General features: G+C 43.5%; 1 protein-coding gene across 11 annotated transcripts in view; it reads right to left on the bottom strand.

The window, feature by feature from the left end:
- Nucleotides 1-25,235, bottom strand: part of celf6 (CUGBP Elav-like family member 6) — a 167,628-nt gene that overhangs the window by 13,675 nt on the left and 128,718 nt on the right. For 4 of the 11 annotated variants that reach the window (XR_015086065.1, XM_086025105.1, XM_086025109.1 and 1 more), the window contains exons 6-11: nt 16,288-16,461; nt 14,189-14,336; nt 11,805-11,954; nt 10,152-10,214; nt 8,783-8,863; nt 6,069-6,212 (exon numbers count right to left, since the gene is read on the bottom strand). Coding sequence is in view for 10 of the 11 variants with exons in the window: in XM_086025105.1 (XP_085881231.1) it covers nt 6,069-6,212; nt 8,783-8,863; nt 10,152-10,214; nt 11,805-11,954; nt 14,189-14,336; nt 16,288-16,461 (760 nt within the window). In the remaining variant the exon portion in view is untranslated. Of the gene's footprint in view, nt 1-9; nt 4,322-6,068; nt 6,213-8,782; nt 8,864-10,151; nt 10,215-11,804; nt 11,955-14,188; nt 14,337-16,287; nt 16,462-25,235 lie in introns of those variants that run through there. The other 7 variants (XM_086025111.1, XM_086025112.1, XM_086025115.1 and 4 more) reach the window with 6 other exon arrangements.

Here is a 25,235-nt window from a genome sequence, read left to right as displayed (position 1 = left end):
TGAGGACGAGCGTTAAGCTAGGCTAAAGTATGACACTGGCACAGAAGTAGGAGTTCATACCATATGCTTAGTTGCTTTTGATATAATTTAATTTTATTTCAGCAAGTGGTTGCATGAAATACAGTAATCTGGAATTTCTGTATCCAGGTGATTTTTATTTTTCGCAACCACCTGACAAAGTAAATTGCAAAAATAACAATTGGCTGTTAATTTATTCAAATGCCTATTCCAAGTTTGCAGGAAGTAAACTCAGATTTTTTTGGGGGGCGGGGTGTATTTGTTAGATGACGACTTTGTAAGCAACGTTAGCAATGTGAAGTCATGCAGACTACAATGCTAATTGGAATTTGGAATGTTTTTGTAGAGCTGGTTGTCCAGGCTCAGCTCCCTAAAAAAAACTTTTTTTGGGCTCCCAAATGGCTCTTCAATTTTTCTCATCGCTTCAATCAATCTATTCCCAAATTATATGCAAATGAATTACAAATTCAATAAAATACCATTGAATACGCATTATCCATATTTATTTATCTTCATTAATTCACAAAGTGCTACCCAAAAAAATGTAAATTGCAAACACAAATGACCATTTTTCACTTGACCTGGGTGAAGTCTCTCTCGGTACAGTAGCAAACCTCTCTCATGCACTCACAACACCTTCGCTCCGGTTTGTGTGTTCACTCAGTGAATCTCACTCTCTTTTCGCTGAGTAGGAACACAAAGATTCCGCCACATGTCTTGCCCAATCTCATGTAGGTGAGAAAAAAAACAACAACAAATCTGTTCCCAATCAGGAGCCGACTCCTGTCGTATACGTCAAAAAGCTGTGAACTGTTCGCGACTGGAGACATCACTAAACATAATTTGCTTAATAACGTGGCCATTGTTTGAACCGCACTGCAACTTCATCAGCAGAGTTGCATTAAGGCAAATATCCAGAATATCCAGAAGTAATTGACACAACCTCAAAAACGTTAATCGCTTCTAATCATAGTTTAAACCACTTGATCCCAAAACACTTAATCATTTTAAACCCTAGGAAATAAATGGCTTACAGAATATTTGATTTTGGAAAAAAAAATGCACCAGAAATGCACGTGTACGTCCATGTCGCAACCCATAAAAATACATATTTTTCAAGCGATAAAGCCGTATCTTACTGAACAGCGAATTCTTGCGAGCGCAGCAATTTTTTTTTTTTTTTTTGTCAGGGTTCGTAATAGCTTGAACAAAATTTCTTGGCAACGAGAACACCTGTTTGGGACAAGTAAAAATAGTCTGCAAACATTTTTTCAACTTTTTAAAATCCCTACGGAAATCCCCTAGATGTTGGCAAGCATTCGCTGCTCAGTGAGAAACCATCTTAACGGGGATTCCTCATTGGTTAGTTTGAGCTTTTAAATAAGCCACCAGCAGCGCAAAAACATACGATGCGCTACAGGTTATGCTAACAACCGGGGCAAAGCTTAGCAACTGATCTTAGGGCAGTTGCGACTCACTTCCACATACCTCCTTGACACCAAATACTACTACTTTTTTTTTTTTTTAAATCCAGGGCTTTGGTGATATCTCGTGGAACTTTAGGCCGATGCCACACGGCACGAAAAGAAAATCTCAACAATAATCCTTAATATTATCACAGTTGTAATAAGAATAATAATAGTAATAATTATAATGGTAGGAGTAGTTTTGTAGCTATGATTGTACCGACTTCTGTGTTCGCATAGGTTGGTGATAGACACATGGCACATTCGGACAGAAGTACTATTCACATTTGCATTATACTGCAGGCATGCAATTATGTTGTAAACCGAGCGCCCTCTGTATTCAAAACAAGAGCACGAGTAGTTAACGCACCGACTAGTGTCTCGTTTCAATGTGAATATGCGCGGCCACGGATTGCACATTATCGCCATTTTTTTCTCGGATAGCGTGAACGGGGATCGCTTTGACAACGTTGTCGGCGAATCCGTTATTGTCGTGAAAATGGACGTGAGAAAGCGTGCAGGCAAGTAAAGGGCACCAGGTTGGGATGAGATGTGATGAGGTGTGGGTGGGGGGCTTACGGCATGTAGACGCCTGCAGCACTGAGTTATCACCTGGGTGTCACAGCGCAATGAGAGCACAGGTTTCCACACCGGGACTCCGTGCCCGTTCTTATCAGACACGGCGGTGATTGACGGCGCGAATTTTCCGCCTGCCAGCTGATTTCATCGCACTGCTACGGGTCCAATTTAATTTGGGGGTAGAGGGCAGGCTTTTGTCAGTGCGGATGAGATAAGGCTGCTGCTTTTACAAACCTTTTAAACAAACGGAGCAGGCAAGGGCCTGTCAGTTGGCAGTGATCCCCCCCCCTCAAAATCCCCCACTCGATACACACACACACACGCACACCCGCTCACACACTTGTGATCCTACCAACCGGATTTAATGAATCGCCATACCTCACATTTACATCCTCATGCCAGAAAGAGGTGAGAGGAAGTTGGGGAGGAAGGAGGCAAAGTGTTGTTAGAGGACGGCAGAAAGTCTAAAGCGACTGGAAGATTCCTGGACATCATTTAATTGGCTGTTTTCACAAGACATTTTCGGGGCTGATTTGGTGCATGTGGGCGGTTTGTTTGCAAAGGCATCTCTGAAAGGAATCAGCATATCAGAGTTTGTAGAGCTGATGTCGTAGGAAGTATGAAGGGGCATTTGAATTCATCTCCGTGAGTAGGCCAAAATGAATATTTGAGCGGCATTTTCCATCTGTGAATGTTCTCAATGCCAGTTTCCATGCCGGTGTTGGATTGAGCTGGATAATGTTGCCAGTGTGGATGGACAGAACAGGTTCAGCGACTTCCTGAGACAAACTAGTTGGGGGTGAATCAAGTGTTGCTCTCTAGTTTGCTCGAATCTCTTCAAGCTGAGGTTAATCAACAATTTCCATCAACTTTGACTTCCAAATATTTTTCCAATTGAATCATCATTCACCAGTTAGGCTACGTAATTATTTCTGTGCTAGAAATATTTCTTTATTTGTCTGATCATATTTGTGTCTGGGTTTAGCGCTTGAGAGGAGGTGGAAAAAAAAAATGTAAAGAAACATGGCTACATGTTAAAGACAACAGCGATTTTCAGGATGGGGAAAGGAAGCTCAAAAAGACGCACTCATCAAGATGAATCATTTTGACTGTCTGTCTGGAGAGTCTCAATTGATTTGCTGTCCAAAGAAGTCATCATGACGTCAGCCACTGCGGGAAATTGCACTTCAGCCACGCTGTGTCAACTCTTCTGGGCAGCATCATTTTGCTCAATCATTCTGGCATGGAAACAGACGAGCAAGACATTGACAGATGTATTCTCCTACTGCCTTCATTTGAATCAGTCCCATGTGGAAATGGAGTCAAATGCTCCCCTTCTCCAGTTACAGCGAACTGTGAAAAAGAAAATCTTGAATTTTTCCTTGAAGGGTTTTAAAAGTGATTTTCGTTTAGTTTGTCGATAGATAGTATGGGCGGTTCAAATATTTCGTCATACTTTCAAATATAAACATTTTTTTAAGCACCTACTTTTCAAACCTGGATAGATGTACTTACAGAGTCTCATCCTCTGCAGTGTTCTTAAACTTTTCGACCTCACTTAAATATTTGTTCTGATGCCTGTGTACCGTTGAGCATAATAGCCACTTGTGTGCCCACTTTGCCCTTGAAACACTCCAACACATTAACTCAGTCACAGCCAGACATTTTCAGACCCCCTTTTACCCTAATGTTTGAAAAAAGCTAATTGAAATTTTGAATACATTTCTGGGAGTGAATGGCCAAACTGTGAAATGACGAGTAAATTCGTCAGTGGCAGTGAATGAGTTGAGTGGAAATATTGTTGAAAACACCGTTTTTTTCGCCATTTATTTATTAAGACAGTCTTCTGCCTACTTTATTCATGGCTTATCCCCCAGTCTGTAACCATAATGTTAAAACATGGAAACCTTCACAAAGAACAAAGCAACCTGCTGTTTTTTTGGGGGATGTTTTTTTCAATTACTGCCCGAGACTGCCAGGGTTGCCATCCCCCACCGTACGTCATCTCCCGCAGCGTGACGGACTGACGAAGGGGTTCTCTGTCCTGAGAAGGGTTAGCGGGCGGGGGTTGCCGAGCGCCTCGTAGACGAGCGCGTCGAAGAGATGCTGAAAGAAAGCCAATGCCGGGAGTCTTCCGTGCACTCTCTCCTGGGTGCGGCTGTCCAACTGAATCAACAGCAAGGTCCACAACAGTCTATTATTATCTCTTTAAGCTTGTGGAGTCCACCTGCACAGGCTCCATTCTGATGAACTGGTTGCTGTGGGGGAAGTGGGCGAAGTGGGATTTTGGTGATTAGGGGCAGTAGTATAGGCCACAAAGAGAGGAATGTAGATACATGCTCATTTTACCATAAATTAACATTGGGAGGGTACACTGACTTCGAATAAGGAGGAAGACATCTCTGCTGTTACCTTGGTTACCAAATGTCACCTACTGTAATAGTGATTAGCATTTCAGCACGCGAAATTGATAATTTTTTAAATACTGTTTTTAATTGGGATTTTTCTTTTGCATTGCTTACCCAAATAAAGGTTTAAAAACAAAAACATGAAATGCAAATGTCATGTACTAAAAAGTTAAATACAACTGAACTGTACTCAAGCAGCGATTCTTTCACATACCACAAGAGGGAGACACTCATGGTACCATGACCACACTTTGAGAATCACCGCTCGCGGCTCCTGTTTCCACGCCAGTGTAGCAGCGTTTATGGATGTAGCTTCATTTGCGCATTGTTGTTATTGTTGCTTTCACACGAGTTGAGACTGAATAGACAGCTACTAAAAGCTAATCAACAACAAGTTCCAGACAAATATGATGAAATATACCCATGCCGCTAGTCTATAACATTGGAGGACCAGCCCGGACACCACTAATTTCGTGAGTGCTTAGGTCGGTACCAAAAGTTCTGCTCAGACTTTTGTGCGAACAATTTACCGATTGCCCTTCTGTCCAAGCAGCTGATTTTTCCAGCTCACAGCTCTTTTCTGGCCTTTTCTCATGGTTTTTACGCAACAAAATCTTCAGAATCAATGTCAGCTTTACAGTTACCATGTTCACCCTGCAGGTGGTGTCTGTATATAATCTTACACATTACACATTATTTTCAAATGGCTGCCGTCACGTGATCGGAAATCAGCTTTAGCAGACGGAATCAAGGTCACGCGAGAATCTCGCGAGGCACGAGAATGAGAATTTCGCGAGGCACGGAATGGGAATCGAGCAGATGACAGTTTGCAAATGGCGGTCGCAACGGAGTACAACTCCATTACAAAAAAATATATACTGGCATTTAAAAAAAAACAGAAAAAAGTAAACATGATAAAATTGACATTGGCCGTACATATTTGCGATGTACGGCGTACATGTTTGAAAAGGTGTTTCCGCCTGTACAAAAGTATGCACATGTTGTCGTCAGATGTCATTGTGAAGCTAATTTGCTTTTTTAGAGTGGACGCCACTATTTGAAAAAAATACAACATTAGTTATCCACACTGTGTTCTCTCAAGTGAATTCATGGAAGAAATGATCGCAAGGTCTTGAGAAATACAGACTGTAAATCACCAGTAGCTGATTAATAGTCTGTTCAAGATCCATAATGAAACTTAATTCTCTCAGATTGTGTACAAATGTGTGTTTACTGCCCTAGCATGGTTCGTTAAAAATTCAATTGCCCTTTATGACAGCATTCATAACACATGACAGTATTCCTTATTTTTGCTCTTTCGCTTCCTCCCCATCGTTGCGTTCACCTTCTCTGATAGGGTCGATTGATAGCGAGACGGTACCCCCGCCCCCGGGCTCGGTGGCTTGAAACACCACCTTTAAAATGTTAATTGCAGCTTGATTAGGATAGACGAGGGAAAAAAAAAACAAAAAACAGGCAAATGGTAATTGCAGGAAAGCAAAAAGAGGCATGAGAAGACTTCCAAACATAGCCGCGTAATTACTTAACTGTTTCCCTCCCCACCCACATCACCTCCCACTGTCGATTTTGAACTCACCAAAACATTTGCTCTGATTGGTCGCTCTGTCCACAAAGACTTTCGCCGAGATGACGTTGCCAAAAGGGAGAAACATTTGCATGAGCTCGGCGTCACCGAATTCTTGGGGCAGGTGATAAATAAACAGGTTGCAGCCCTCTGGCCCTGGTGAGGGAAGAAGACAGCACAGAGATGAGTGACATCCGCGGGAAACTTTCAAACAAGGAGTAAACAAAATATAGGTCAGCGTCGTCACGATTTTGCAAATGTCACATTTTTCCACACATCTATACCATTGGTCAGTCCAGACGTGTGGTTGTTTCTTTTTACACATTTTAGGAACAAACGAAAGTGTTCGGAATGGCTCACGCTCTTTGACAATGTTAATGGGTCACCTGAAAAGTGACGATTTTGCGGGTACAAGGATTCCGCCGGACACCGGTTATCATCCAACCGTTTTATAAAGCGCCAACCGTTTTATAAAGCGCTTATCGTCATTCGAGTCGAGCTTGAGCTGGACCCGATCCCTGTGAGAGGCGAGGCACAACCCGGACTGGCCGCCAGCCAATCGAAAGGCATTCAGACAAACCACCATCATTCACAATCGTACCGAGGACACTTTTTGTGTCTTCCATGGCCCGAACATGCATGTTTTTGCAATGTGGGGAGGAACCTCGAGTACCTGGAGAAAATCCACGCACGCACAAGGACGGCATGCTAACTCCAGACAGGAAGTCCAGAGCCAAGTTGTCACCCCAAACCTCAGAACTGTCTGGGAAAACTGATCTGCATTGCTCCATTTTCTTATTATTGCTGTTGTTTTTATTTACCATTTGCTTGTCAAACTTTGTGGAGTTTATTTGCTCAAACCAAATCAGCAGTTAAGATCAATTTTCACATATAAACCAGACAAAGACCCAGAGGTGCAGACTGAAGCCAACGCTCGTATGCTCGCTTGCAGCAGACTTGAGTGACGCCGTGTATGCTGTGATCATGACATCTCTGAGCGACTGGTGCAAGGAAACTTGGAATTGCTCCTCTTTCATCTCCAGCATAACCGCCTCAAACAACCAAATGTATGTAGGAATGGAGAAGAAGATTTTGTCTGGGTGTTATTGTTAACGTTTTATCTCATGTGCTGTGTAAAACGCTTTGCAGCCCGTTGCAGCTTTTGTGAAAGCGCCGTATCAATAAGGTTGAGTTATGCTCCCTTTAGTTTCAGATTCAACATTGTGAGAAATGCGCTTCGATTTGCGGAGTAGTGTGGTTGGGATTGGGCTTGGCCCTCATGATTGATTACCCGTCATTAATTCATCATGTCTTGAAGCAATCAAGGCAAAATTCAATTGACTACTTGATGCCCACCAGCAGAAGTGCTGTTGTTTCCATCTCAACTAGTTTAATGTCAAAAGAAGTCAAATGCGATGTCGGTGGTGGGAAGGCGAGCTACAGCCACGCAAGATCTCCGCTAATGTACAACAGGTCTGGGCAGGAATGACAACAGTCTCTTCCTCCCAATAATACAGCAGTAATGTATACCCCCAAAAAACAAAACAAAATAGATTTTTAATTTGCCTCATGGACAGTCAAGGAATTGAAGTCAAATGCCCATTTTGTGCAATAACATTTCTGTGAATATTCTGAAGTCAACAGGATGTGTCGAGGGTTCATCCGCATATCTGCCTCACAGTTCTGTGGTTCAAACGTCAACTCTGGCCTTTCCGTGCTTTCTTGGGATTTCTCCAGGCATTTCCTCCAGCATTCCCAAAACGTGGATTTGAGGTTCATTGAAAATTGTCCATAGGTGTCAATTTGAGTGTGAACGGTGGTTAGCCTGCGATTGGCTGGCAACCAAGCGCTTCAACCTGCGTCCCGCCCAAAGTCTGCTGGGTCGGGTTTACCCTAACGAGGTCAAGCACTATAGAAAATGGATGGCTCGATATTCTGATCTCCGATTTCCTTGCCACTGTAGTATTGAGCATGATAACTCTACCCTGGGAATTTGTGCCATAGTGGTGGAAGGACGTAGTTTAACTCCCCGTTGTTGATGTCATTTTCTTTAGACGGCAAACTCATCAGGATTGATTCAACAGCTGGTTGCAGGCGATTAGCGCACTCCAATTGAATTGGGACAGGGCCCCTCCCATGCACTCCCACTGTGCTAAACAAACTTTTTCTGCAAGGCGGCTTTGGAAGCACTTATACCTCCGACATACAATAGTCATGCCGGTCTAAGATGTCTCCTGCATACAATCATACAGATGAATAAACGAGACGGAGGAATTATGTCAAAAAGAGTCATTCAACATGGCCGTACATCCTTCGCCAAGGCCCGTGCGAGTGTGTGCATGTGAACGCGACTTCTAGTAATGGCGCTAAATGATTATGCATGCAGATAATTAATCTGATGAATATTTATAACCACTTAAATACATTGTAATGGACTGATTAAGCAGTCCGAGTGTGAATTAGTGCGCTTTTTGAATAATGACAGCGTAACTTTTGTCTTGTTGCTAATGTTCTTTAAATGCAGAGCCTTTTTCCTCACTTTGATTTTTTCTTTTTTTTTTTTTTGTTTCATACTCCAACACAGTCTTTTCTTTTACCACCATGACCCCGCCCACAACTTTCTCTTTCCCCTTGCCGTTGCTAATTCAAAGCGGCGCCGCAACATTAGAATGGAACACAGCAATTATCACCTTTTATCTTGGGTGGGCGCGTTCACCCACTCTTACCTTCCCGCTGTTGCTGGGGAATGATGGTCGGCTGCTGTGGGAATGCTTGGCTGATTGGCGCATAGGCGGCAGGGTAGGCTGCTGTTGCAAAAGGGGAGGGAAAGAAAGAAGGGGGGGGATAATCGTTTCTCCGCTCTCATATATGATGGAACAAATATGATGTCACCTTGTATTTAAACACAAAAATACACCCCATACCTCAAGCATGATTAAGATTTCATCATCATACACTCTAAAACCAGTTGGGTTAAAAACAACACAATTTTGGGTCAAAAATGGACCAATCCACCAATTGGGTCAACTTGACCCACTTTCTTGCATTGTTTTGTACAAAACAGCCCAGTTTTTTGGGTTGTTTTGTGCCAAAATACATTTTTTGGGGTTAGGGGTCAAATTGACCCAAGTTGTGGATGGGTTATTTTTAACCCAGCTGTTTTTTAGAGTGTACATGTGTACCTAAAAAGTCCTCATTTTAGCCAGCAGCAACTGATACACTGTGTGATGTAAGCAAAATGATATACAGCGAACCCCCTATTTCCGTTTTTTTTTTTTTTTTTTTTTGGGTTGGGCCGGAACTAATCCTCACCTATTGGCTGAATGTTTGTGTTCTTTCTGTAAGGCCCTAAGGTGCCACAAAATGGCTTCATAGACATAATTGGTGTAAAGGAAGTATTGCTCAAATTATACTTGTACATCTCAACATAAGATCTTTGTACACTATGTTGGAGCTAAGTTCAGCCTTGGGTGCTTACGGAGACGGAGAGGTTTTGGAGATTTTTTATGTGCATGTACACTTCTGATGATTTTGAAATATATTAAAATGTTTTGAGCTCATGTTCTTTTTCTTTTTTTTTTATTGACTGACTCTGAAATAAATTGTTCCAAATTTAATTGATCTCAGCGGGAAATGTTGAAAGTAGACCAAATTATAGTTTGACCAGTCTCGCTGAATGGGTTGCGGTCTCGCTTCGAGGCACCGCCGTACTCTAAAGCATCGCACAAAGAAGAGTCAATATGCAGCGACTCGCCCGTGCATGAAGACTTACGGCTCGTTAATGAGTCGTTGTCGGGCAGCAGTGAGAAGCCGATGTCATCTCTCGTGTAGACTATGACGCTCAGAAGTTCAGAACCTCAGCTCTTTGTGTGTTTTAGGAATTAAGACTTATTTTTTGTGTGTGGGCGCGCTATCGAGTCAACTCCAAATCCTTTCGCAATCCTAATGTAAAGCAGCCTAATCCTGGAGGAAATTAGCCGGTTGTGCCAGCACTCTTCACTTGTCAGAGCGTCTACCAGTGTGACAAACGGAGAGGGAGGTGCAGAGTGAGTGAGCGAGTCACTTTAGCGAGAGGATACACGACAGACGGATCACCTGCGTAGTGTTGGACGCCGGCATAAGCCTGCTGGAGAGGGTCGGTCACCGTTGGACTCTGTGCTGCAAGAGAGGCAGTGGGGTGGAAAAAGGGGGAGGTGGAAAACAAAGAGAGGGTGGAGAGTGGTCAAGAGAGGATCAGAGACAAAGACAAAAGATGGGATATAAGGCTCGTTCTTTCCACTCAGCAGTACATTCTGGTGTGGTACGGTTTGCGATTTGGTATTCACTGTCCCAATTTTTGTTACGACACAAAAATGGGAGAAGGAGATACTAATTACGAAGCCAATCGATTGCTCACTCAAATTTGGTTCTTCTTTTATGGTTCAAATACTGATTGCGGAGAAATCTCCCTATGGTTGTCGTCTCTCACAGACCAAAAATATATAAGATTGATGAGACGTTGTGGCTAGCTGTATGCTTTTGGCAGTACATCGAACTTTTTAACTCATTAGAAATGGTATACAGGCATGGAAACAACATGGAAACATGGAAATACAGGGACCTACTGGGATGAAAATTCGTCCGGCATGACTGATCATTGTCGGGGGGCCGAAACATATTTGGAAATGGATTATCCGTTTGGGAAAGTCCCAAAATTGCTTCGATGGCCACCACACCCTTGCCCAGATTGAAATGCCCCAAAGTCAGGTGCTACGAGTAGCCCAGTAGCTACACCCAAGCCACGCTTAGGACCGCCCCCTCATTTGAATAACATTTCCTTCTGCACTGCAGGACCGAAACTGCCAAAATCAAAATTAAATAAAATTGAAAATAAATAATGTAATTGAAAAAAATACATGTGGAATAACAACAACGAAAATATATAATACAAAATAAAAGTAAAAATAAATAAAAAAAATACAAAAAAATAGCAAATTACATGTGGAAATAAATGCAAAAGTAAATATATAAATACAGTTAAAGATCAATTTATTTCATTCTATTTATTTCAATTGTATTTTTTTTATATTTGGTTTTATTTTCACTTTTATTTTATTTATTTTGGATTCTGGCAGTTTTGGTCCTCCACACCTACAAACCTTCATGCAAGTCAGTTGCTAAAAATGACCAGTGGTGTGCTAATGCAAACTGTAGCACTTTTGAGGAAATCTGCCATAACCGACCGTGGAGAGTCATCGAGGGTAAGATCACACAGAGAGATGGCAGATAGTTGGGTTGTCATCCCCCTCAGTTCTTCAAAATTGCCTGTTCGACCCAGATGTTTGCATCAAATATTAATAACGTGCCAAACAAACCACTTTGTAGTTCATTACAACTGCCGCTCTCTTTGCATAATACCCAAGAAAGGGAGCGTGAATCCTGTCACTTCTCGGGAATCCTTCCCAGACAGCATCAAGGCGCTCAGGACAAGCTGACGCACGTCAAATTAACCAGAATGGATTGAAGGGTGAAATGATTGATTCATCATCATATGGATGTTGGCCGCTCTGAAATCTGCCAAAGATGCGGTTGACTGGCCCCGAAGCTTAAACGGCTTCAAATGAAAAAGACATGTCACAGGAGGGTAAACTGGAAAAAAGACCTGTCAACTTTTCGACGTCATTCATCGTGTCACATGCGACATGTTGTTCATCAGGTGACGCTCGTCGTTGAAGGCACAAAAGAGCACAAAACACGTTTTTAACTCACCTGGGTAAGGGTGAATGCCATTGGTGTAAATTGGCTCGGACGTGGGCTGTCCATTGGTTTGTGGCGCAAGGGCACTAAAGCCGTTGACCCCGATGGGGGTGGCTATGCTGGGGACGGCGGTTGCAGTGATGCCTGGGGGTGTGCTGGTGCCTGCAAATATATCGTTTGCAATTGAGTTTTTTGGTAAATAAATGAAAAGGAGGGAATTTACATGCTGCAGACTAAGGCAGAGCAACAAAATTTGTGCAAAAGTGCATCACGACGCATTTGAATTCTTCATATTCTTTATATTAATCTGATCAAACTTTACCTAATCTACCACCTTAAATCCCAATAATAACATGGAAAACTGAGATTAGCATGATTTCCAATTCAATTTATAAATGAGTATATTTGATGATAAACAACCATCCATCCATCCATTATCGATACCGCTTCACCTCACAAGGGTCGCGGGGCGTGCTGGAGCCTATCCCAGCTGCCTTCGGGCAGTAGGCGGGGGACACCCTGAATTGGTTGCCAGCCAATCGCAGGGCACACAGAGACAAACATCCGCACTCACAATCACACCTAGGGGCAATTTAGAGAGTCCAATCAACTTAGCATGCATGTTTTTGGAATGTGGGAGGAAACCGGAGTACCCGGAGAAAACCCACGCAGGCACGGGGAGAACATGCACACTCCACACAGGGAGGCCGGGGCCGGGATCGAACCCGCAACCTCTGAACTGTGAGGCGGACGTGCTAACCAGTCGAGCACCGTGCCGCCGATAAACAACCAATGACCCAAATATGAGTCTCAGAAAGGAGATTGTGGTGCAACTTGACGATGTAGCAGGCTGACTTGTGTCACCTTGTCAACGCGCTTTTGTGCTGATGGATTTTTATTATTTTTCTAATCCAAGGCGAAGGGCGTTTAAGACATCTGGGATTACGTTTGATAGGCATTACCTGGTATGTGTAGGCCTTGTGGATTACAAATGCTCCGTACAGCGTCAAAGCACTTTATTTAATGTGTTTGCAATGACCCTGCCTTTCAGGCCGCCTGCCTACTTAGTGTCGAGCCGTCAAAACAGTCTTTCGTGACAACGGCCGAGAAGGTAATTCAGACCGGGGTCCGGGATTATCGCGTTTGAGTCATCGCTTTTATATTTGCCAAACCAAGGACTCGGAATCCAAAGTTATTAGGATTGGCGGCGTTCCCAGAAGAAAAAAAAAAAAAACACCGTCACGGGGAGCGAGTGACAGCAAGGCAGTGAGAGATAATGAGAGCGAGAGGAAGAGTGTAATGCGGCTGCCAATGAATGTGGAGGGAATGCCGTACAGGTCCCACCATCATGGTCTCCCTTCAACACGGGCTTCTTTCAGCCTGGAAAGTGGACTCTTAAAAAATGCAACAAGGGCATATGTAGAAAGACCTTGGATGAATTTATTACCACTGGTCTTCCTCATAATCCTGCCCGTAAAAATCTGTATTGCCACTTGGAATTCTTGAAAATGCTTGAATTTTTCTAACAGCTTTTTCAAGGCTTGAAAAGTGCTTTAATTCAGAATACTTTTCTGCCAAAGACACCAAAATTCTATATAGGCGGAATATAGCTCTATTCGATTGGATTTCTTTCTCCGTCTACTCTAATATTAGTCATTGATTGGCTCAGAGAAATCTGTGGGTTTACCGCCTCATAGTGATGGCCAACATAACCCCATTGCACACCTAAATGTTTGACTCAATGAAGGGTTAATACATCAACTGCCAACTACTTTGGTGATGGGACAAATCTGTGAAATGTGCACGTCGCTGCGCTAAGATGGGCATTACATGTCACACCCGAATTTTTAGGTGACAAGGCAAAAAATAAAGCCCTGCTGCATTGGAGAAAACAGTACAGCACAGTTCTGCGAGCCACTTATTAGCAGAGGTGTGCATTATACTAAATTTTACTGGTCCGTCATTCGTCACCGGCCTGTGTACCCATCCGTCATTCGTCAGTCCATTATTTTTCAAGACGAATCGAATTGTAATCGCCAGTTGGTCAGTCCATCAGAAGTCCGTCAGTCCGAATAACTGCAGCAAAACAGGCTTCCATCAGTGGCGGACTGAGATGTCCGTCACCGATGAACCCGGATTACTTTGAAAGGCAAAAATCCACTCGTTTGCTTTTTCATAATTGCCCTTCAATGGCCAACAAGTGATTGTTTTAAATGTGACTTGATGGTAAAAATGCTGTTTTTAGCTCCATGGTTTCAACAGTACAAACAGAAGAACTCATAGAATCTCGCTAGTCAAAAATTCAGCAGACAGCAACTAATCAGTCAACTTGGATAAATATGCACATTGTCCAGGGTTGCAGTGAGGAAAATTGGGAAGATAAACCCCCCTCCTACCTGAGGATGGTGTCATCGGAGTTGCCACCAGGCCGTTGACATTGAACGCCGCCATTTGCTGCATTTGTGCGGCAGCAATGGCCGCCATGGGGTTCAGGTAGGACCCTTGTGTTGCCGCCATCAGGGCTGCTTGCTGTTGCATCATCTGCTGTCGGATTAGAGATCAGCGGGCGGGGGAAGGAGGGGAAGGACGGAGAGGAGGGTGAAATAGCCGCGGGAGCAGAACGTGTTTACTCTCACATCTCTGTTTACTTGGCCGGCGCCTTGTTCTTGGATCGCATCGCCCCTCAGCATCACTTTCCAGCTACCAGTCCGAAACACACTTCTGGCCTCATTGTACTGCCTCACGATCAAGATTATATGCTGATGATTCTATATTCTATATACATCTGAGCATTGTACATGTGCTGGAATGAGAAAGGGAGTGGAAGAATTGCCAATGCGTGAGTGGGCGATTCTCACCTGTCAGGATGAGTTGTTAGCTACTGCGTGAGTGCAAAATCTCACAGACTTCTAACTCGGGCTGTGACTTTCATGTGTGAATATGAAACGGTGGTGATGGTGGTGGTGCCAGGGGGGAGGGCAAGGGGGCTGGCGGTGCTGGCGGGTGAGCCGGTGTTGGTTCTCGGTAATGACATACACTTGAGCTTTGAGTGCAAGGTAAACTGTGTTGGCGGATGAAATTCACAAAAGTAGTCCTGAAAAACTGACTCAAATGGGAAGTAGATGCACAACACAGACATGCATACACATGATAAAAACAACGCGTACATTACCGGGCAAAAAGACACTGTATCATTCTGTAAAATGTATGACAGGTTCATGAGCCAAAACCTCAGGTACACTTACATGATCTAATTACAGGTTGTCCTCGGTTCACAAAAGTAGGAACGGGTGGCCATATTCTATCACTAACCTAGCAAATTCGTATTTAAGAAAACACTTCTAGGCCATGTAACTAAAACAATCAAATGAAAACCAGTATGTACAGTGATGACCCCTTCTTACACCGCTGTACAAACGCCATTATGTGCTGTTTGTAACTGAGATGCCGTATGTCGGGGCCGTCGTAAACCGAAGGCCCCCTGTATATGCAATATAAGTCTGGTACGAAATAAGAATGTGCATAACCAATTAACCAATAAACCTTTCTGTCAATTGTGTGGAATTGATTGTTTTATTAGTCATGTCTTGGACCAACTGAAGCAAAATGGTGCTTTCAGCAGCGGTGCCGTTGATTCAGTTGCAATTAATGTTTAAGTGAGGATCTAGATAAAGGTGTAGATACAAGAATGTATCTGAATGTTGTGAGTCACCAACCCTCCCACCAGAATCTGTTCGTTTGTTATGAATCAGGAAATCACCTTCTTCTTCCACTTTTAACAATTTGACATGTTTTGTGGATCCAGCCCTCCAAGCACATAAATCATCAAGAATCTGATAGGATTTGCTACATTATCCTAAAATGTGTTCATGCAAATGTATTCTCTATTTATTTATTCATCTAAGAAATAATTGATTGGTTGATTTATTGCAAATATTAAAATAAATATGAGCAAAATATATGTGCATTTAACCAACTTTTTAAATATTTTATTACATTATTGGTTAAGTCTAATTAAATTTGAAATAATGAGATAAAAATAACTGATCATTCATCGTGTTTTACATACCCACACGCAGTGTTTATTATCTATTCATTTTTTTACCACTCATCAACGAATCAACTGGTCGATCTGTTTGTTTTGAAAATCTATTGTGGCCTTTGAGGACCATCATTTACCCACCCCCTGCTCTTTTAGAAAAAAATGTCTCATGTTGGAAAAATATTGAAAAATTGTTCAGTGTATTTAGCAGTAAGAGAGGGTCAAAATACAAACAGGTGTTTAAATGGTGCAGTGCGATTTTACACCACAATAATATCTGTATGGTAAACATTTGGTCTATCTTGTATTAGATTAGACTGTGCAGGTGTACCCAATGTTGTGGCCAGTGAGTGTATTACTCAAACAAGTGGACATCATCACATTCCTAGTGGGAAAGAGAAGTAAGGTCAAACCTTCAATGACAAGCGTTTTGTTTTCTGTTTTCAAGCTCACCGTCTCCTCCCCCGCCGGGCTGAGACTTACAGCGTGAGAGTAGGCGCCATAGGCCCCAAACTGGATAGTCATGGGACTGAAGATGCCGAGCTGACCCGCCATCTGGTGCATCCGGCGCAGGGTTCGCTCCTTGTCGGTGTCTGCGAATTTGACCACCAGGCTGGACGAGGCGCCCTGCAGGTAGCACACATTTGAAGATGTTATGTTAGGCTCCACGTTGTGCACAATGAATTAACTGTAGTGAGGTATTGGCCACATATGAATCTGAATAGTATTCTTAGTTAATTCAGTCTGTTTGGCTTTCCACATTCTCGTTCTGCTATTATGAATCAGGATGCACTCAGTCTTTACATGCGATAAAGATAATTATTGTTTTCCACGCGTAGCGTGTCCAAAACAATTTCCACTAAGATAAGAAAGTTTAATTTATATTTATGGTTCTTGAGAATTGCTTGAATTAACTTTTTTTTTTTTTTTTCATTGAATCGATAATTGACAAGTTGGTTGGACGGACTATACTAATGTCAATGCATATTAAATTTAAAGAATGGTAAGGGATGTAAGTTTGTTTCATAAAGGATATACGTGCATGTCATAAAGGAAAACATTCCTATTGTTGTTCCCTGAAAAGCTTAATCGCTTTTTAAAGTTTTTTACATGCTTTTCATTAGACAGTAAAAATGCTGTTGAACCATGGTATTACGACAGTGAGCCTGTCTTTCTAGTTTTTTTTTGTATTTTTTTTTTTTTTTTTTTTAATGGCCAAGGAAAGTAACAGGAACATTTGATTGTTCAATAAGTTTGCATGTTCCATCACTTCATGATACAACCCAGCGTCAGCTAGGTTGTAGTCACCCACTAATAAGTAATGTTATGACAGTGATCACATTGATGTGTGTGAGCTTCGACTATGTGGAATACTTTGAGTGCTGTTGTATATTTCTAGTTCCATACGTACAAGGTGACACCCATCTCGCCTGAATGTGATGAAGACTGGCTAATGTAAAGCACTTCGGTGTGGCTCTTGTCAAACGAATCGCACTTTGGTTGTCAAGTGTATCCAAGCCCAGTAGACATTGTCTAGTGTGTGCCCATATTCTCCCAATGGAATTGCCTTCTCTTTGATCCCATCTGAATAATACGAGCGTACGTTGTTCATGACCGGCGATATAAAAGTGGAGAATGCGCTATGCCTTTCTTTCAACGGATGTCTTGACATCCATCAAGGAAGCCAGTGGAACTGAATATGCAACCATTATGAGTGCAGTCAGTTAGCTGTCAGCATTAAATGGAAGACAAAGGTGATTGATGCATGCTTTTGCGAACTTTCAAACTCCAACAGAATTGTGATCCTAACCAGGCCCCGCAGGAATTCCAGTCGCCCGGCAGTGAAGCTCTGGTGCATACAGTTGCGGGTAATTAGATCTGACCAGAAGCTTCACCATAGGAAGGGTGAAGTATTGACTAATGGATTTGTCTTATGGCATTTATAGTTCCATATTGATGTCTGAACTCCTGAGTTTGCATCCAATTAAATCAATTCAGAAACAGAAACCCGAGTCAGTTCCCTGTGTGACATCCAGGGCGGAGAAAGTTCACTGTGACCGGGCTGCCGTTTAATTAAAAGCGCTGTATGCTTGGAAAGAGCAGCAGGACGATAAGACGCAGAAACCCCGGGGGATCAGCCGGGATATGATTAGTAAGATCATAAAAGCAAAGACATGACGAGATGACATCAAAAACTTGGGATTCTGTTAGAAAATGTCTCATGCTGACAGGGTCAGTACAAATTGAGGCTTTGGTTCAGATTTCTATTGTCTCCTGGCGTGTGGACTTTAAAAGTGGGAGTGAAGTGACCAGTGCTGTCATACACCTGTTTCTCACGCATGGATGAAGTGAAATTGAGAAAGCTGTGCCCAGATGCTCCCCGTGTCAGATTGCATGAGCATGAGCACTAGTTTTATCCCAACAGAAAAGCAAGGATGCCTTTGCCCTCAAAAACCAAATAATGCAACAGAGCAGTGAGCCATCACTTTATTGTGGTGGAGGAGTTTGTGTGTCCCAATGATCCGAGGAGCCAGGTTGTTTTGGACTTTATGCGCCAGGCAGAATAACCCTTGGGTCTTAGGTGAAGGACCAGACAAAGCACAGGTCACAAACTGTTTTATGATGAGTTACAATATTGTACCATGTTTTCCCATGGGTCCTTTGGACATGGGTCACCTGGCTCTGGAGCCAGGTCTCAAATTGGGGCTTGAAGGAGAGCACCTAGTGGCCAGGCCTGCGCCCATGGGTCCGGCCCGGCCGGGCTCAGCCTGAAAGGACAATGTGGGTCCCCCTTCTCAGGGGCGTACCACCTGTGAAAGGGGCTGTAGGGTTCAGGCGCAATGTGTGCTGGGTGGCGGCTGAAGGCATTGGCGGTCCGATCCGCGACTACAGAAGCTGGTTCAAGGGATGTAGAACGTCACCTCTCTGGCTGGGAAGGAGCCCGAGCTCATGTACAATGTCGATAAGTTCCGACTAGACATAGCCACAGGGAAGCAGTGCACCATTAACACTGTGTATAGTGGCGATGAGGCTGATGACCTCAAGTTGAGATGTTATAAATCAGTCGAGAAAAGACTTTGAAGACCTCCTCAATTCCCCCGATATGCCTTCATGTGAGGAAGTAGAGTCTAGCGACTCTGTAGCGAGCTCCCCTATCTCTGGGGTTTAAAACACAGAGGTGGTCAAAAAAACCCTCGGTAACTAGGCCCTGCGGGTAAATAAGATCCAACCAGAGTTCCTAAATCATCTAGATGTTGGTGCGGCTGTCCTGGTTGACATGCCTCTATATAGCATAGACATTGGTCTCTGGATTGACAGACCGGGGTGGTGGTCCCCCTCATCAAGAGGGGAGCCCAGGGGTGAGTTCCAGCTACAGGGGGATCACACTCCTCCACCTCCGTGGTAAAGTCTATTCAGGGGTGCTGAAGAGGAAGGTCTGTCTGGAAGTTGAATCTCAGATTCAGGAGGAGCATTGTTGTTTCATCCTGGGCATCGACCAACACTAAAACCTTGGCAGGGCCCTTGGGAGTGCATGGAATTTGCTCAACCAGTCTAGTTTTGTGGAATTGGAGAAGGCATTTGATCATGTCCCTCGTGGAGTTCGGTCGGGGGTGCTTCGGAGTATGGGGTACTGAACCTCCTGTTTGGTCCCTGTATGACCGATGTTGGAGTTTGGTCCGCATTGCCGGCAGTAAGTTGGATTCACTTCATCCAGTGAGGGTCAGACTCCGCCAATGCTGCCCTTTGTCACCAATTCTGTTCACAACCTTTATGGACAGAATTTCTAGGTGCAACAAAGGCATTAAGGGGGGATCAATTTGGTGGCTTCAGTTTTACATTGTTGCTTTTATAGATGTTGTGGTACTGTTGGCTTCATCAAGCCCAGATTACCAACTCTCACTGGAGCAGTTCGCAGTGGAGTATGAAGCTGAGGGATGAAAATCAGCACCTCCAATTCTGAGGCCATGGTGCTCAGGATGGAGTGTGAGATTTGTGCAGTGTCTGCAATGGTGAAAACTCTATCTTGGTCTTTCATTGTTAAGAACACCGGATACAAGTGGCTGAAATGAGTTTCCTCTGTAGGGTGTTCAGGTTCTCCCATAGAGAGAGGGTGAGAAGTTAGTCATCCAGGAGGGACTCAGAGTAGAGTTGCAGCTCCTCCGCATCGAGAGGAGCCAGATGAGGTGGTTCGGGAATCTGGTTGGGTTGCCTCTGGACAAATGGCTGTGAAGTGTTCCGGGCGTATCACCCGTGGAGGAGGCCCCTAGGACGACCCAGGACACGCTGGTGAGAATGTCACCCGGCTGGCCTGGGCGCGCCTTGGGATTCCCCCAGAGGACCTGGACGAAATGGCCGGGGAGACGGAAGGAAGGCTTTCCTGCCTAAGCTTCTGCCTCGGTTAAGTGGATGGACACTGTATTACTTAGTTGCCCGTGATATGAAGTTGAAGCTAACCATTGACACAGTCCCACTCTACGTAAAGCCTGAGTCATTGATGGTTCACTTAAGTCTCTGTGAATGGCATTCATTTCATACTGTTGTCAATTGTTACAACTAATCATGATGATGTTATTTCAGCTGTCGTTTGACTCAGAATACTAATGCTAACTAAATGCTCATAACAAATGAACATGCATCGCTAGCGTTTATGCAAAAACATCATTCAAAACATGACTGTAATTGCAGAGATTACTAAAGTCTCGGTGTCAGAAATTTGATCGCGTGTGAGCGTTTGGGAGCTGTCAAACGCTTCTCCTACCCCTGCGTTCGTTGTGTAACCACATTAAATCAGACTTGAATTTAGCCCTGATTCAAAAGTGCCACTTAGGAATCAGTTTTGAAACCTGCTGTGATTGGTGTTCAACTTTAAATAAATGGTAATTGTATTACTACAACTCAGCTTTCCTCCTTTTATATTATTTTTAGTAGCTATTAAAACAGAGCTGGCTGGCTGCCAATAATTGTACAGTAAAACCACGCTGGGGAGCATCAGTGTTGCCCCCAGGGGACATTTCATTGTACATTGGATCCTATATTATAGGCAGGCAGCGTTGCCCCCAAGGCCAGAAGACAGCCATCTGATTCGTCTCCTTCTGGGCCATTTCAATTAGTTAAATCAATACTGCGACATAGCGTCATTAACAGAACTGTTTTATTTTCCATTTCTAATTTGATTCCACTGCACTTTCTGACCTTTCTCCACTTCTTTCTCAACTTTGGTGGCCATTTGAAGGTGCCAGGCGGTTTGGTTTAATGAGGCTGACGATGAGCAAACATTGTCTGTCTCCGTTGCTGCCAGTGAAGCCTGCCCACCGTGGTGACATCGCCTGGCATTTAGCTCACACCCTCCCTGCATTCTCATATTCATTTAATGCCGTGCGAAGAATGAGCTCTGACAATTGGAACAGTCAAAGCCCTAGGCGGCCTGTCCTGTCGACTAAAAAAAAAAAATATATATATATATACATATAAAACAGCCCTTCACTTTCTCAAGCCTAAATCTCACCCACGATAACAAAAAAGGACGAGCGAGATGTGTCCCGGTAATGAAGGAACAGGTGGCAGCCGACGACAAAACCAACCCCAAAAAAACCCTCTCCCGACTGGATGCAGAAAATCCCAAGCTGACAAACAAACAGAATAATAACCTCCAGCAGCACAAGTCCTCATACCTGGAGAGAAAATGAATTTGCTGAATTTGATAAGGGCCAACAGGGAGCCGTCACTTTTGACAGGTACAACGAAGGAATTTGCGACGGGTTCAAAAACTAATCTAATTTCTTAAACAACACACTTGACTTGTGAAAATCTCCCCATATTGGATTTTATATAGGCCGGGAAACGTGGCAATGGAACAATACACAGCGGTAATTGAGGGATTAGAACTCGACGACGCCCGTGGAATGGCATTAGTCTTTATCGCTGCAGTCCTTGCGACTCAATTGTGTGTAAAATATGTGCAAACAGGTAAACAGACTCATTTTCATCTATCTTGGGCAACATTATGTAATATTACAGCAAGACCTTCTCCGGAGGGAGAATAAGCACACAAATGATCAATAATAACAAAGTTTTACCTCCCAGCGCAGTAAAATACTTTTAAAGGATAAGCGAAAGTTTGTTGACATATTTAAACTCTCGGGGTGTTAATGGAGCATGTGTAATGAATTAATTGAATATATGATAGCGAGTTCTTTGCTAAATGAGTGAACTCCCACTGGGCCTAGTGTTGCACGGCTGGTAAAACCACTCGGGAAGGTTGTCGCTCATTAGCGGTGCGTGTTGCTGTCTCGGTTTGGCCTTTCTGCTCTACCCCCCAAAGACTGCTGCAGCTGCTGAGTAAAGCCGAATGAAGCCCAGGAACACAAAGGAATAGGAATGCTGCCATTTTGACTTTTGGACAAAATGAGATCAGTCATTTGCCTGTGATTTGTTGACAATATAAATATATGAACATTTCCAATACAGTAGTCGGTGGGGAAACGTATTAATCCTGGAACCGTGGTCTCTACAGAGGTGCTGCTGAGTCAGTCTCTACTAGTTGTCTTACTAAAAAAGTCAACGTGGCGGTAGCTTTGGGAAATTGATCTTAGTTGGAATTTATCAGGGCAATGTTCGGCTCAACACAACACTGGTATGGGAGCAGATGTTGACTATAGCGTCACTCACACCGGCCATCTAAGATGTCTTTTTCCCAGATTGCTTTACTCTGCATAAGGTACGGATGTGAAGTGGGGGCAAGACGTCAACCCTTTGAATTTGCCAATTTCCCCATCCCGCTCCCACACCCCATCGACTAATACTCTTTGGTGCGTGAAATAGTTTTTTTATTACGTTTTTTGGGGGGATCGACTGACGGACCAACTGACGGACTGACAATTACAATTCACGAAAAATGACGGACTGAAGAATGTCGGACGGGTACCCTGGCCGCTGATGGATGACGAATGACGGACCAGCAAAATTTTGTAAAATGCCCATCTCTGTAAACTAATTAAACCGTTGCATCTCGGTCAAAGCGTGTGTTAGTGTTGCTCCGTTCGGACTGAGGCTATCCAAAACCTCATGCAGCATGCCGCAGCTTGAAGTTCCACAACAGCTCGGCGTGACGTTTGATGCACTACACGTCGCCACGACAATGCTCTCTGGCTCGGTCTTATCTCTCATTAATCCACAAGTAGACTATCACACACACCTGTACGCTCTTGTCGCTGCCAACCCCGCTGAGGCTCCACGGGGACTGTCAGCCGCGCCGTGACAGCCAACATGACAATGGCGGCAATTTGCTCGCCGCCCGCCTGCCTTACCCTCGGCGCGTTCTATTTTGAAGTTCTGCCACATACGTGTCTCTTTAGCGTGACTCAACCGAGACGGTCTGTCGTTTGAGTTAATTCCGGAACCACCTGCAGTCTGTAGTAGACATCAATTAAAACTTTGACACGATTTTAGCAGTGGTGGAGTGCAACAAAATGCAAATACTTCATTATTGTAATTAATAATATATAAACATATATATTTTGTACTGAAGTACATGAGTTTTTACTTTTTTACTGTTCTACCTAAAAATCTTCTGCTTACAATACAGACAGAATTTGAGTACTTTTCCACCTATGTATTTTGGGCCGCTGTTTTTTGGCGTCACGCATATTTATGATTTTTCAGGCGCGTGCCAGGTAACGCAGATGCGACAGGGAGAACATTAAGTGATTCTTTGTTCAATGTTCATGCAAACCTCACAGCTGGCAGCAGCACGCCAAATCGTGCCTCCTGCTCGGCGGTTGTTGAGGACATGTGGCAGCGATATTATCCAAATTAACCGCATCCCCTCATCGGTAGCGTACCCGTAGTTGGGTGCCTATTAATCCGGGAGGAAGTTGGATTTGGGGAGCAAAGAGGATAACAGGTGCAGGGATAGAGGCGTGAGATTTAGTTAATAAAGAGTATTAGTGAACTTTTCGGCTGGCTGCTGTTGATGTGTTTGCGCAGCCATTTGTTGCTGTGGACAGTTCATCGGCAGCAGATCTCAAGCGGCTCATTGGCTCAAGCCAATGCAACTATTGCCAAGGCCGCAGATGTACGACAGAACTGTACAGAAGACTGTAAAAAAAAAAAAGAAAAAAAAAAAGGCCGTCCATTTGTTTTCACTTACGTTTACTCTCAATATAATAGGATGGCGGACTGGATGGGCCAATGACGGTAATAGTAAATTTCAAAAATCTATATGAAAGAACGTGATTATCATAAGCGTTTGAGCCTCAAATGTTCTTTTTTTTTTTTTTTTTTTTTTTTTTTCAGAACCTAACCTAAGATTAACCCGGACCACAAATGACCATTGTTTGTCAGGTTTAGTATCAGAAGTCATCTTTTTCACAGACCTCATTGTGTTGCACTTTAGTCTTTTAAATTGGACTTAGAAGTATGTATAAATGTAGTCATGACTGCCATTGATGGTACTTTTATGATCTGCTCATCTTACAAAAACGGTAAAAAAAGGTAAAACGGCGATGTTCAGACAAAGCTGGAAGCATTAGGTTGACTTTTCTCATTTAACACAACATCACGAATACTTTAACGGTTATTGTAGCCATTGGATTCTGACCCGTCCGCATCAATCCGACTTTGCGAATATACTCTTGTTGTCAATAATCCAGTCAAAATAACAAGTTGTCTGCGCTAAAACAACATAACGGTGATTGATCGGCTTCTGACTCACTATTTGCGATCATAACGTAAATGGGGAAGGTGCGGTCTGAAGTATTTCAAGGACGATTCTGCGGGCCGCTGGCGATACTTGAAAGACTTGGCTTTAATAAATCATGTTTTTATTGGTTGTTTCTTGGTTGCTACTTTTAAGGAACTGCACAACGGCACCAAGTCAGTCAAATAAGATGGTCGTCGGGCAGCAGCAATATAGCCCAGAGACAAATCAATCAAATTCGAATCAGTTTGATAATTATTTGGTGGGATTTTGATCCTCAAGGTTTACACGCGTGTAAAGCCTCCACAGGGCAACTGTGCACAAAGTTAACCAGACTTATTTCCCTCCCCCGTTCCTTCAATGTAATGCAAAAATGGGGCTGCATCAAAAAGAAGTGTAAATCACATCTGGTTTCATGGCTGCCAGGAAGCATCCGTAAATATTTATCGCGGCACATCAGTGAAGTGTGTGAAGACTGAGTGTTTGCCAGAGATTGTGTGCGCGCGCGTGTCCTGCCGTACATCATTTCGTATACGTGCGCGGCCTTGTTTGAGCGAGTCGGAAGCATATCGGATTCATAATTAACTGCCGCTTGACGACAGCTTCCGGTTCTCGTGGCCCCGTTTTCCAATTCCCAAATAAACACCATCCACTGCAGTGCAGTTTATTATGTTGAAGTAAACAAAAACATCCTCTAACTTCA

This window comes from Filicampus tigris, chromosome 3, assembly GCF_054856515.1.
Source record: "Filicampus tigris isolate MCC_2025a chromosome 3, RoL_Ftig_1.0, whole genome shotgun sequence".
Lineage (NCBI taxonomy): Eukaryota > Metazoa > Chordata > Actinopteri > Syngnathiformes > Syngnathidae > Filicampus > Filicampus tigris.
The sequence above is the reverse complement of the archived record's forward strand: the minus strand, read 5'-3'. Positions and strand labels throughout refer to the sequence as shown.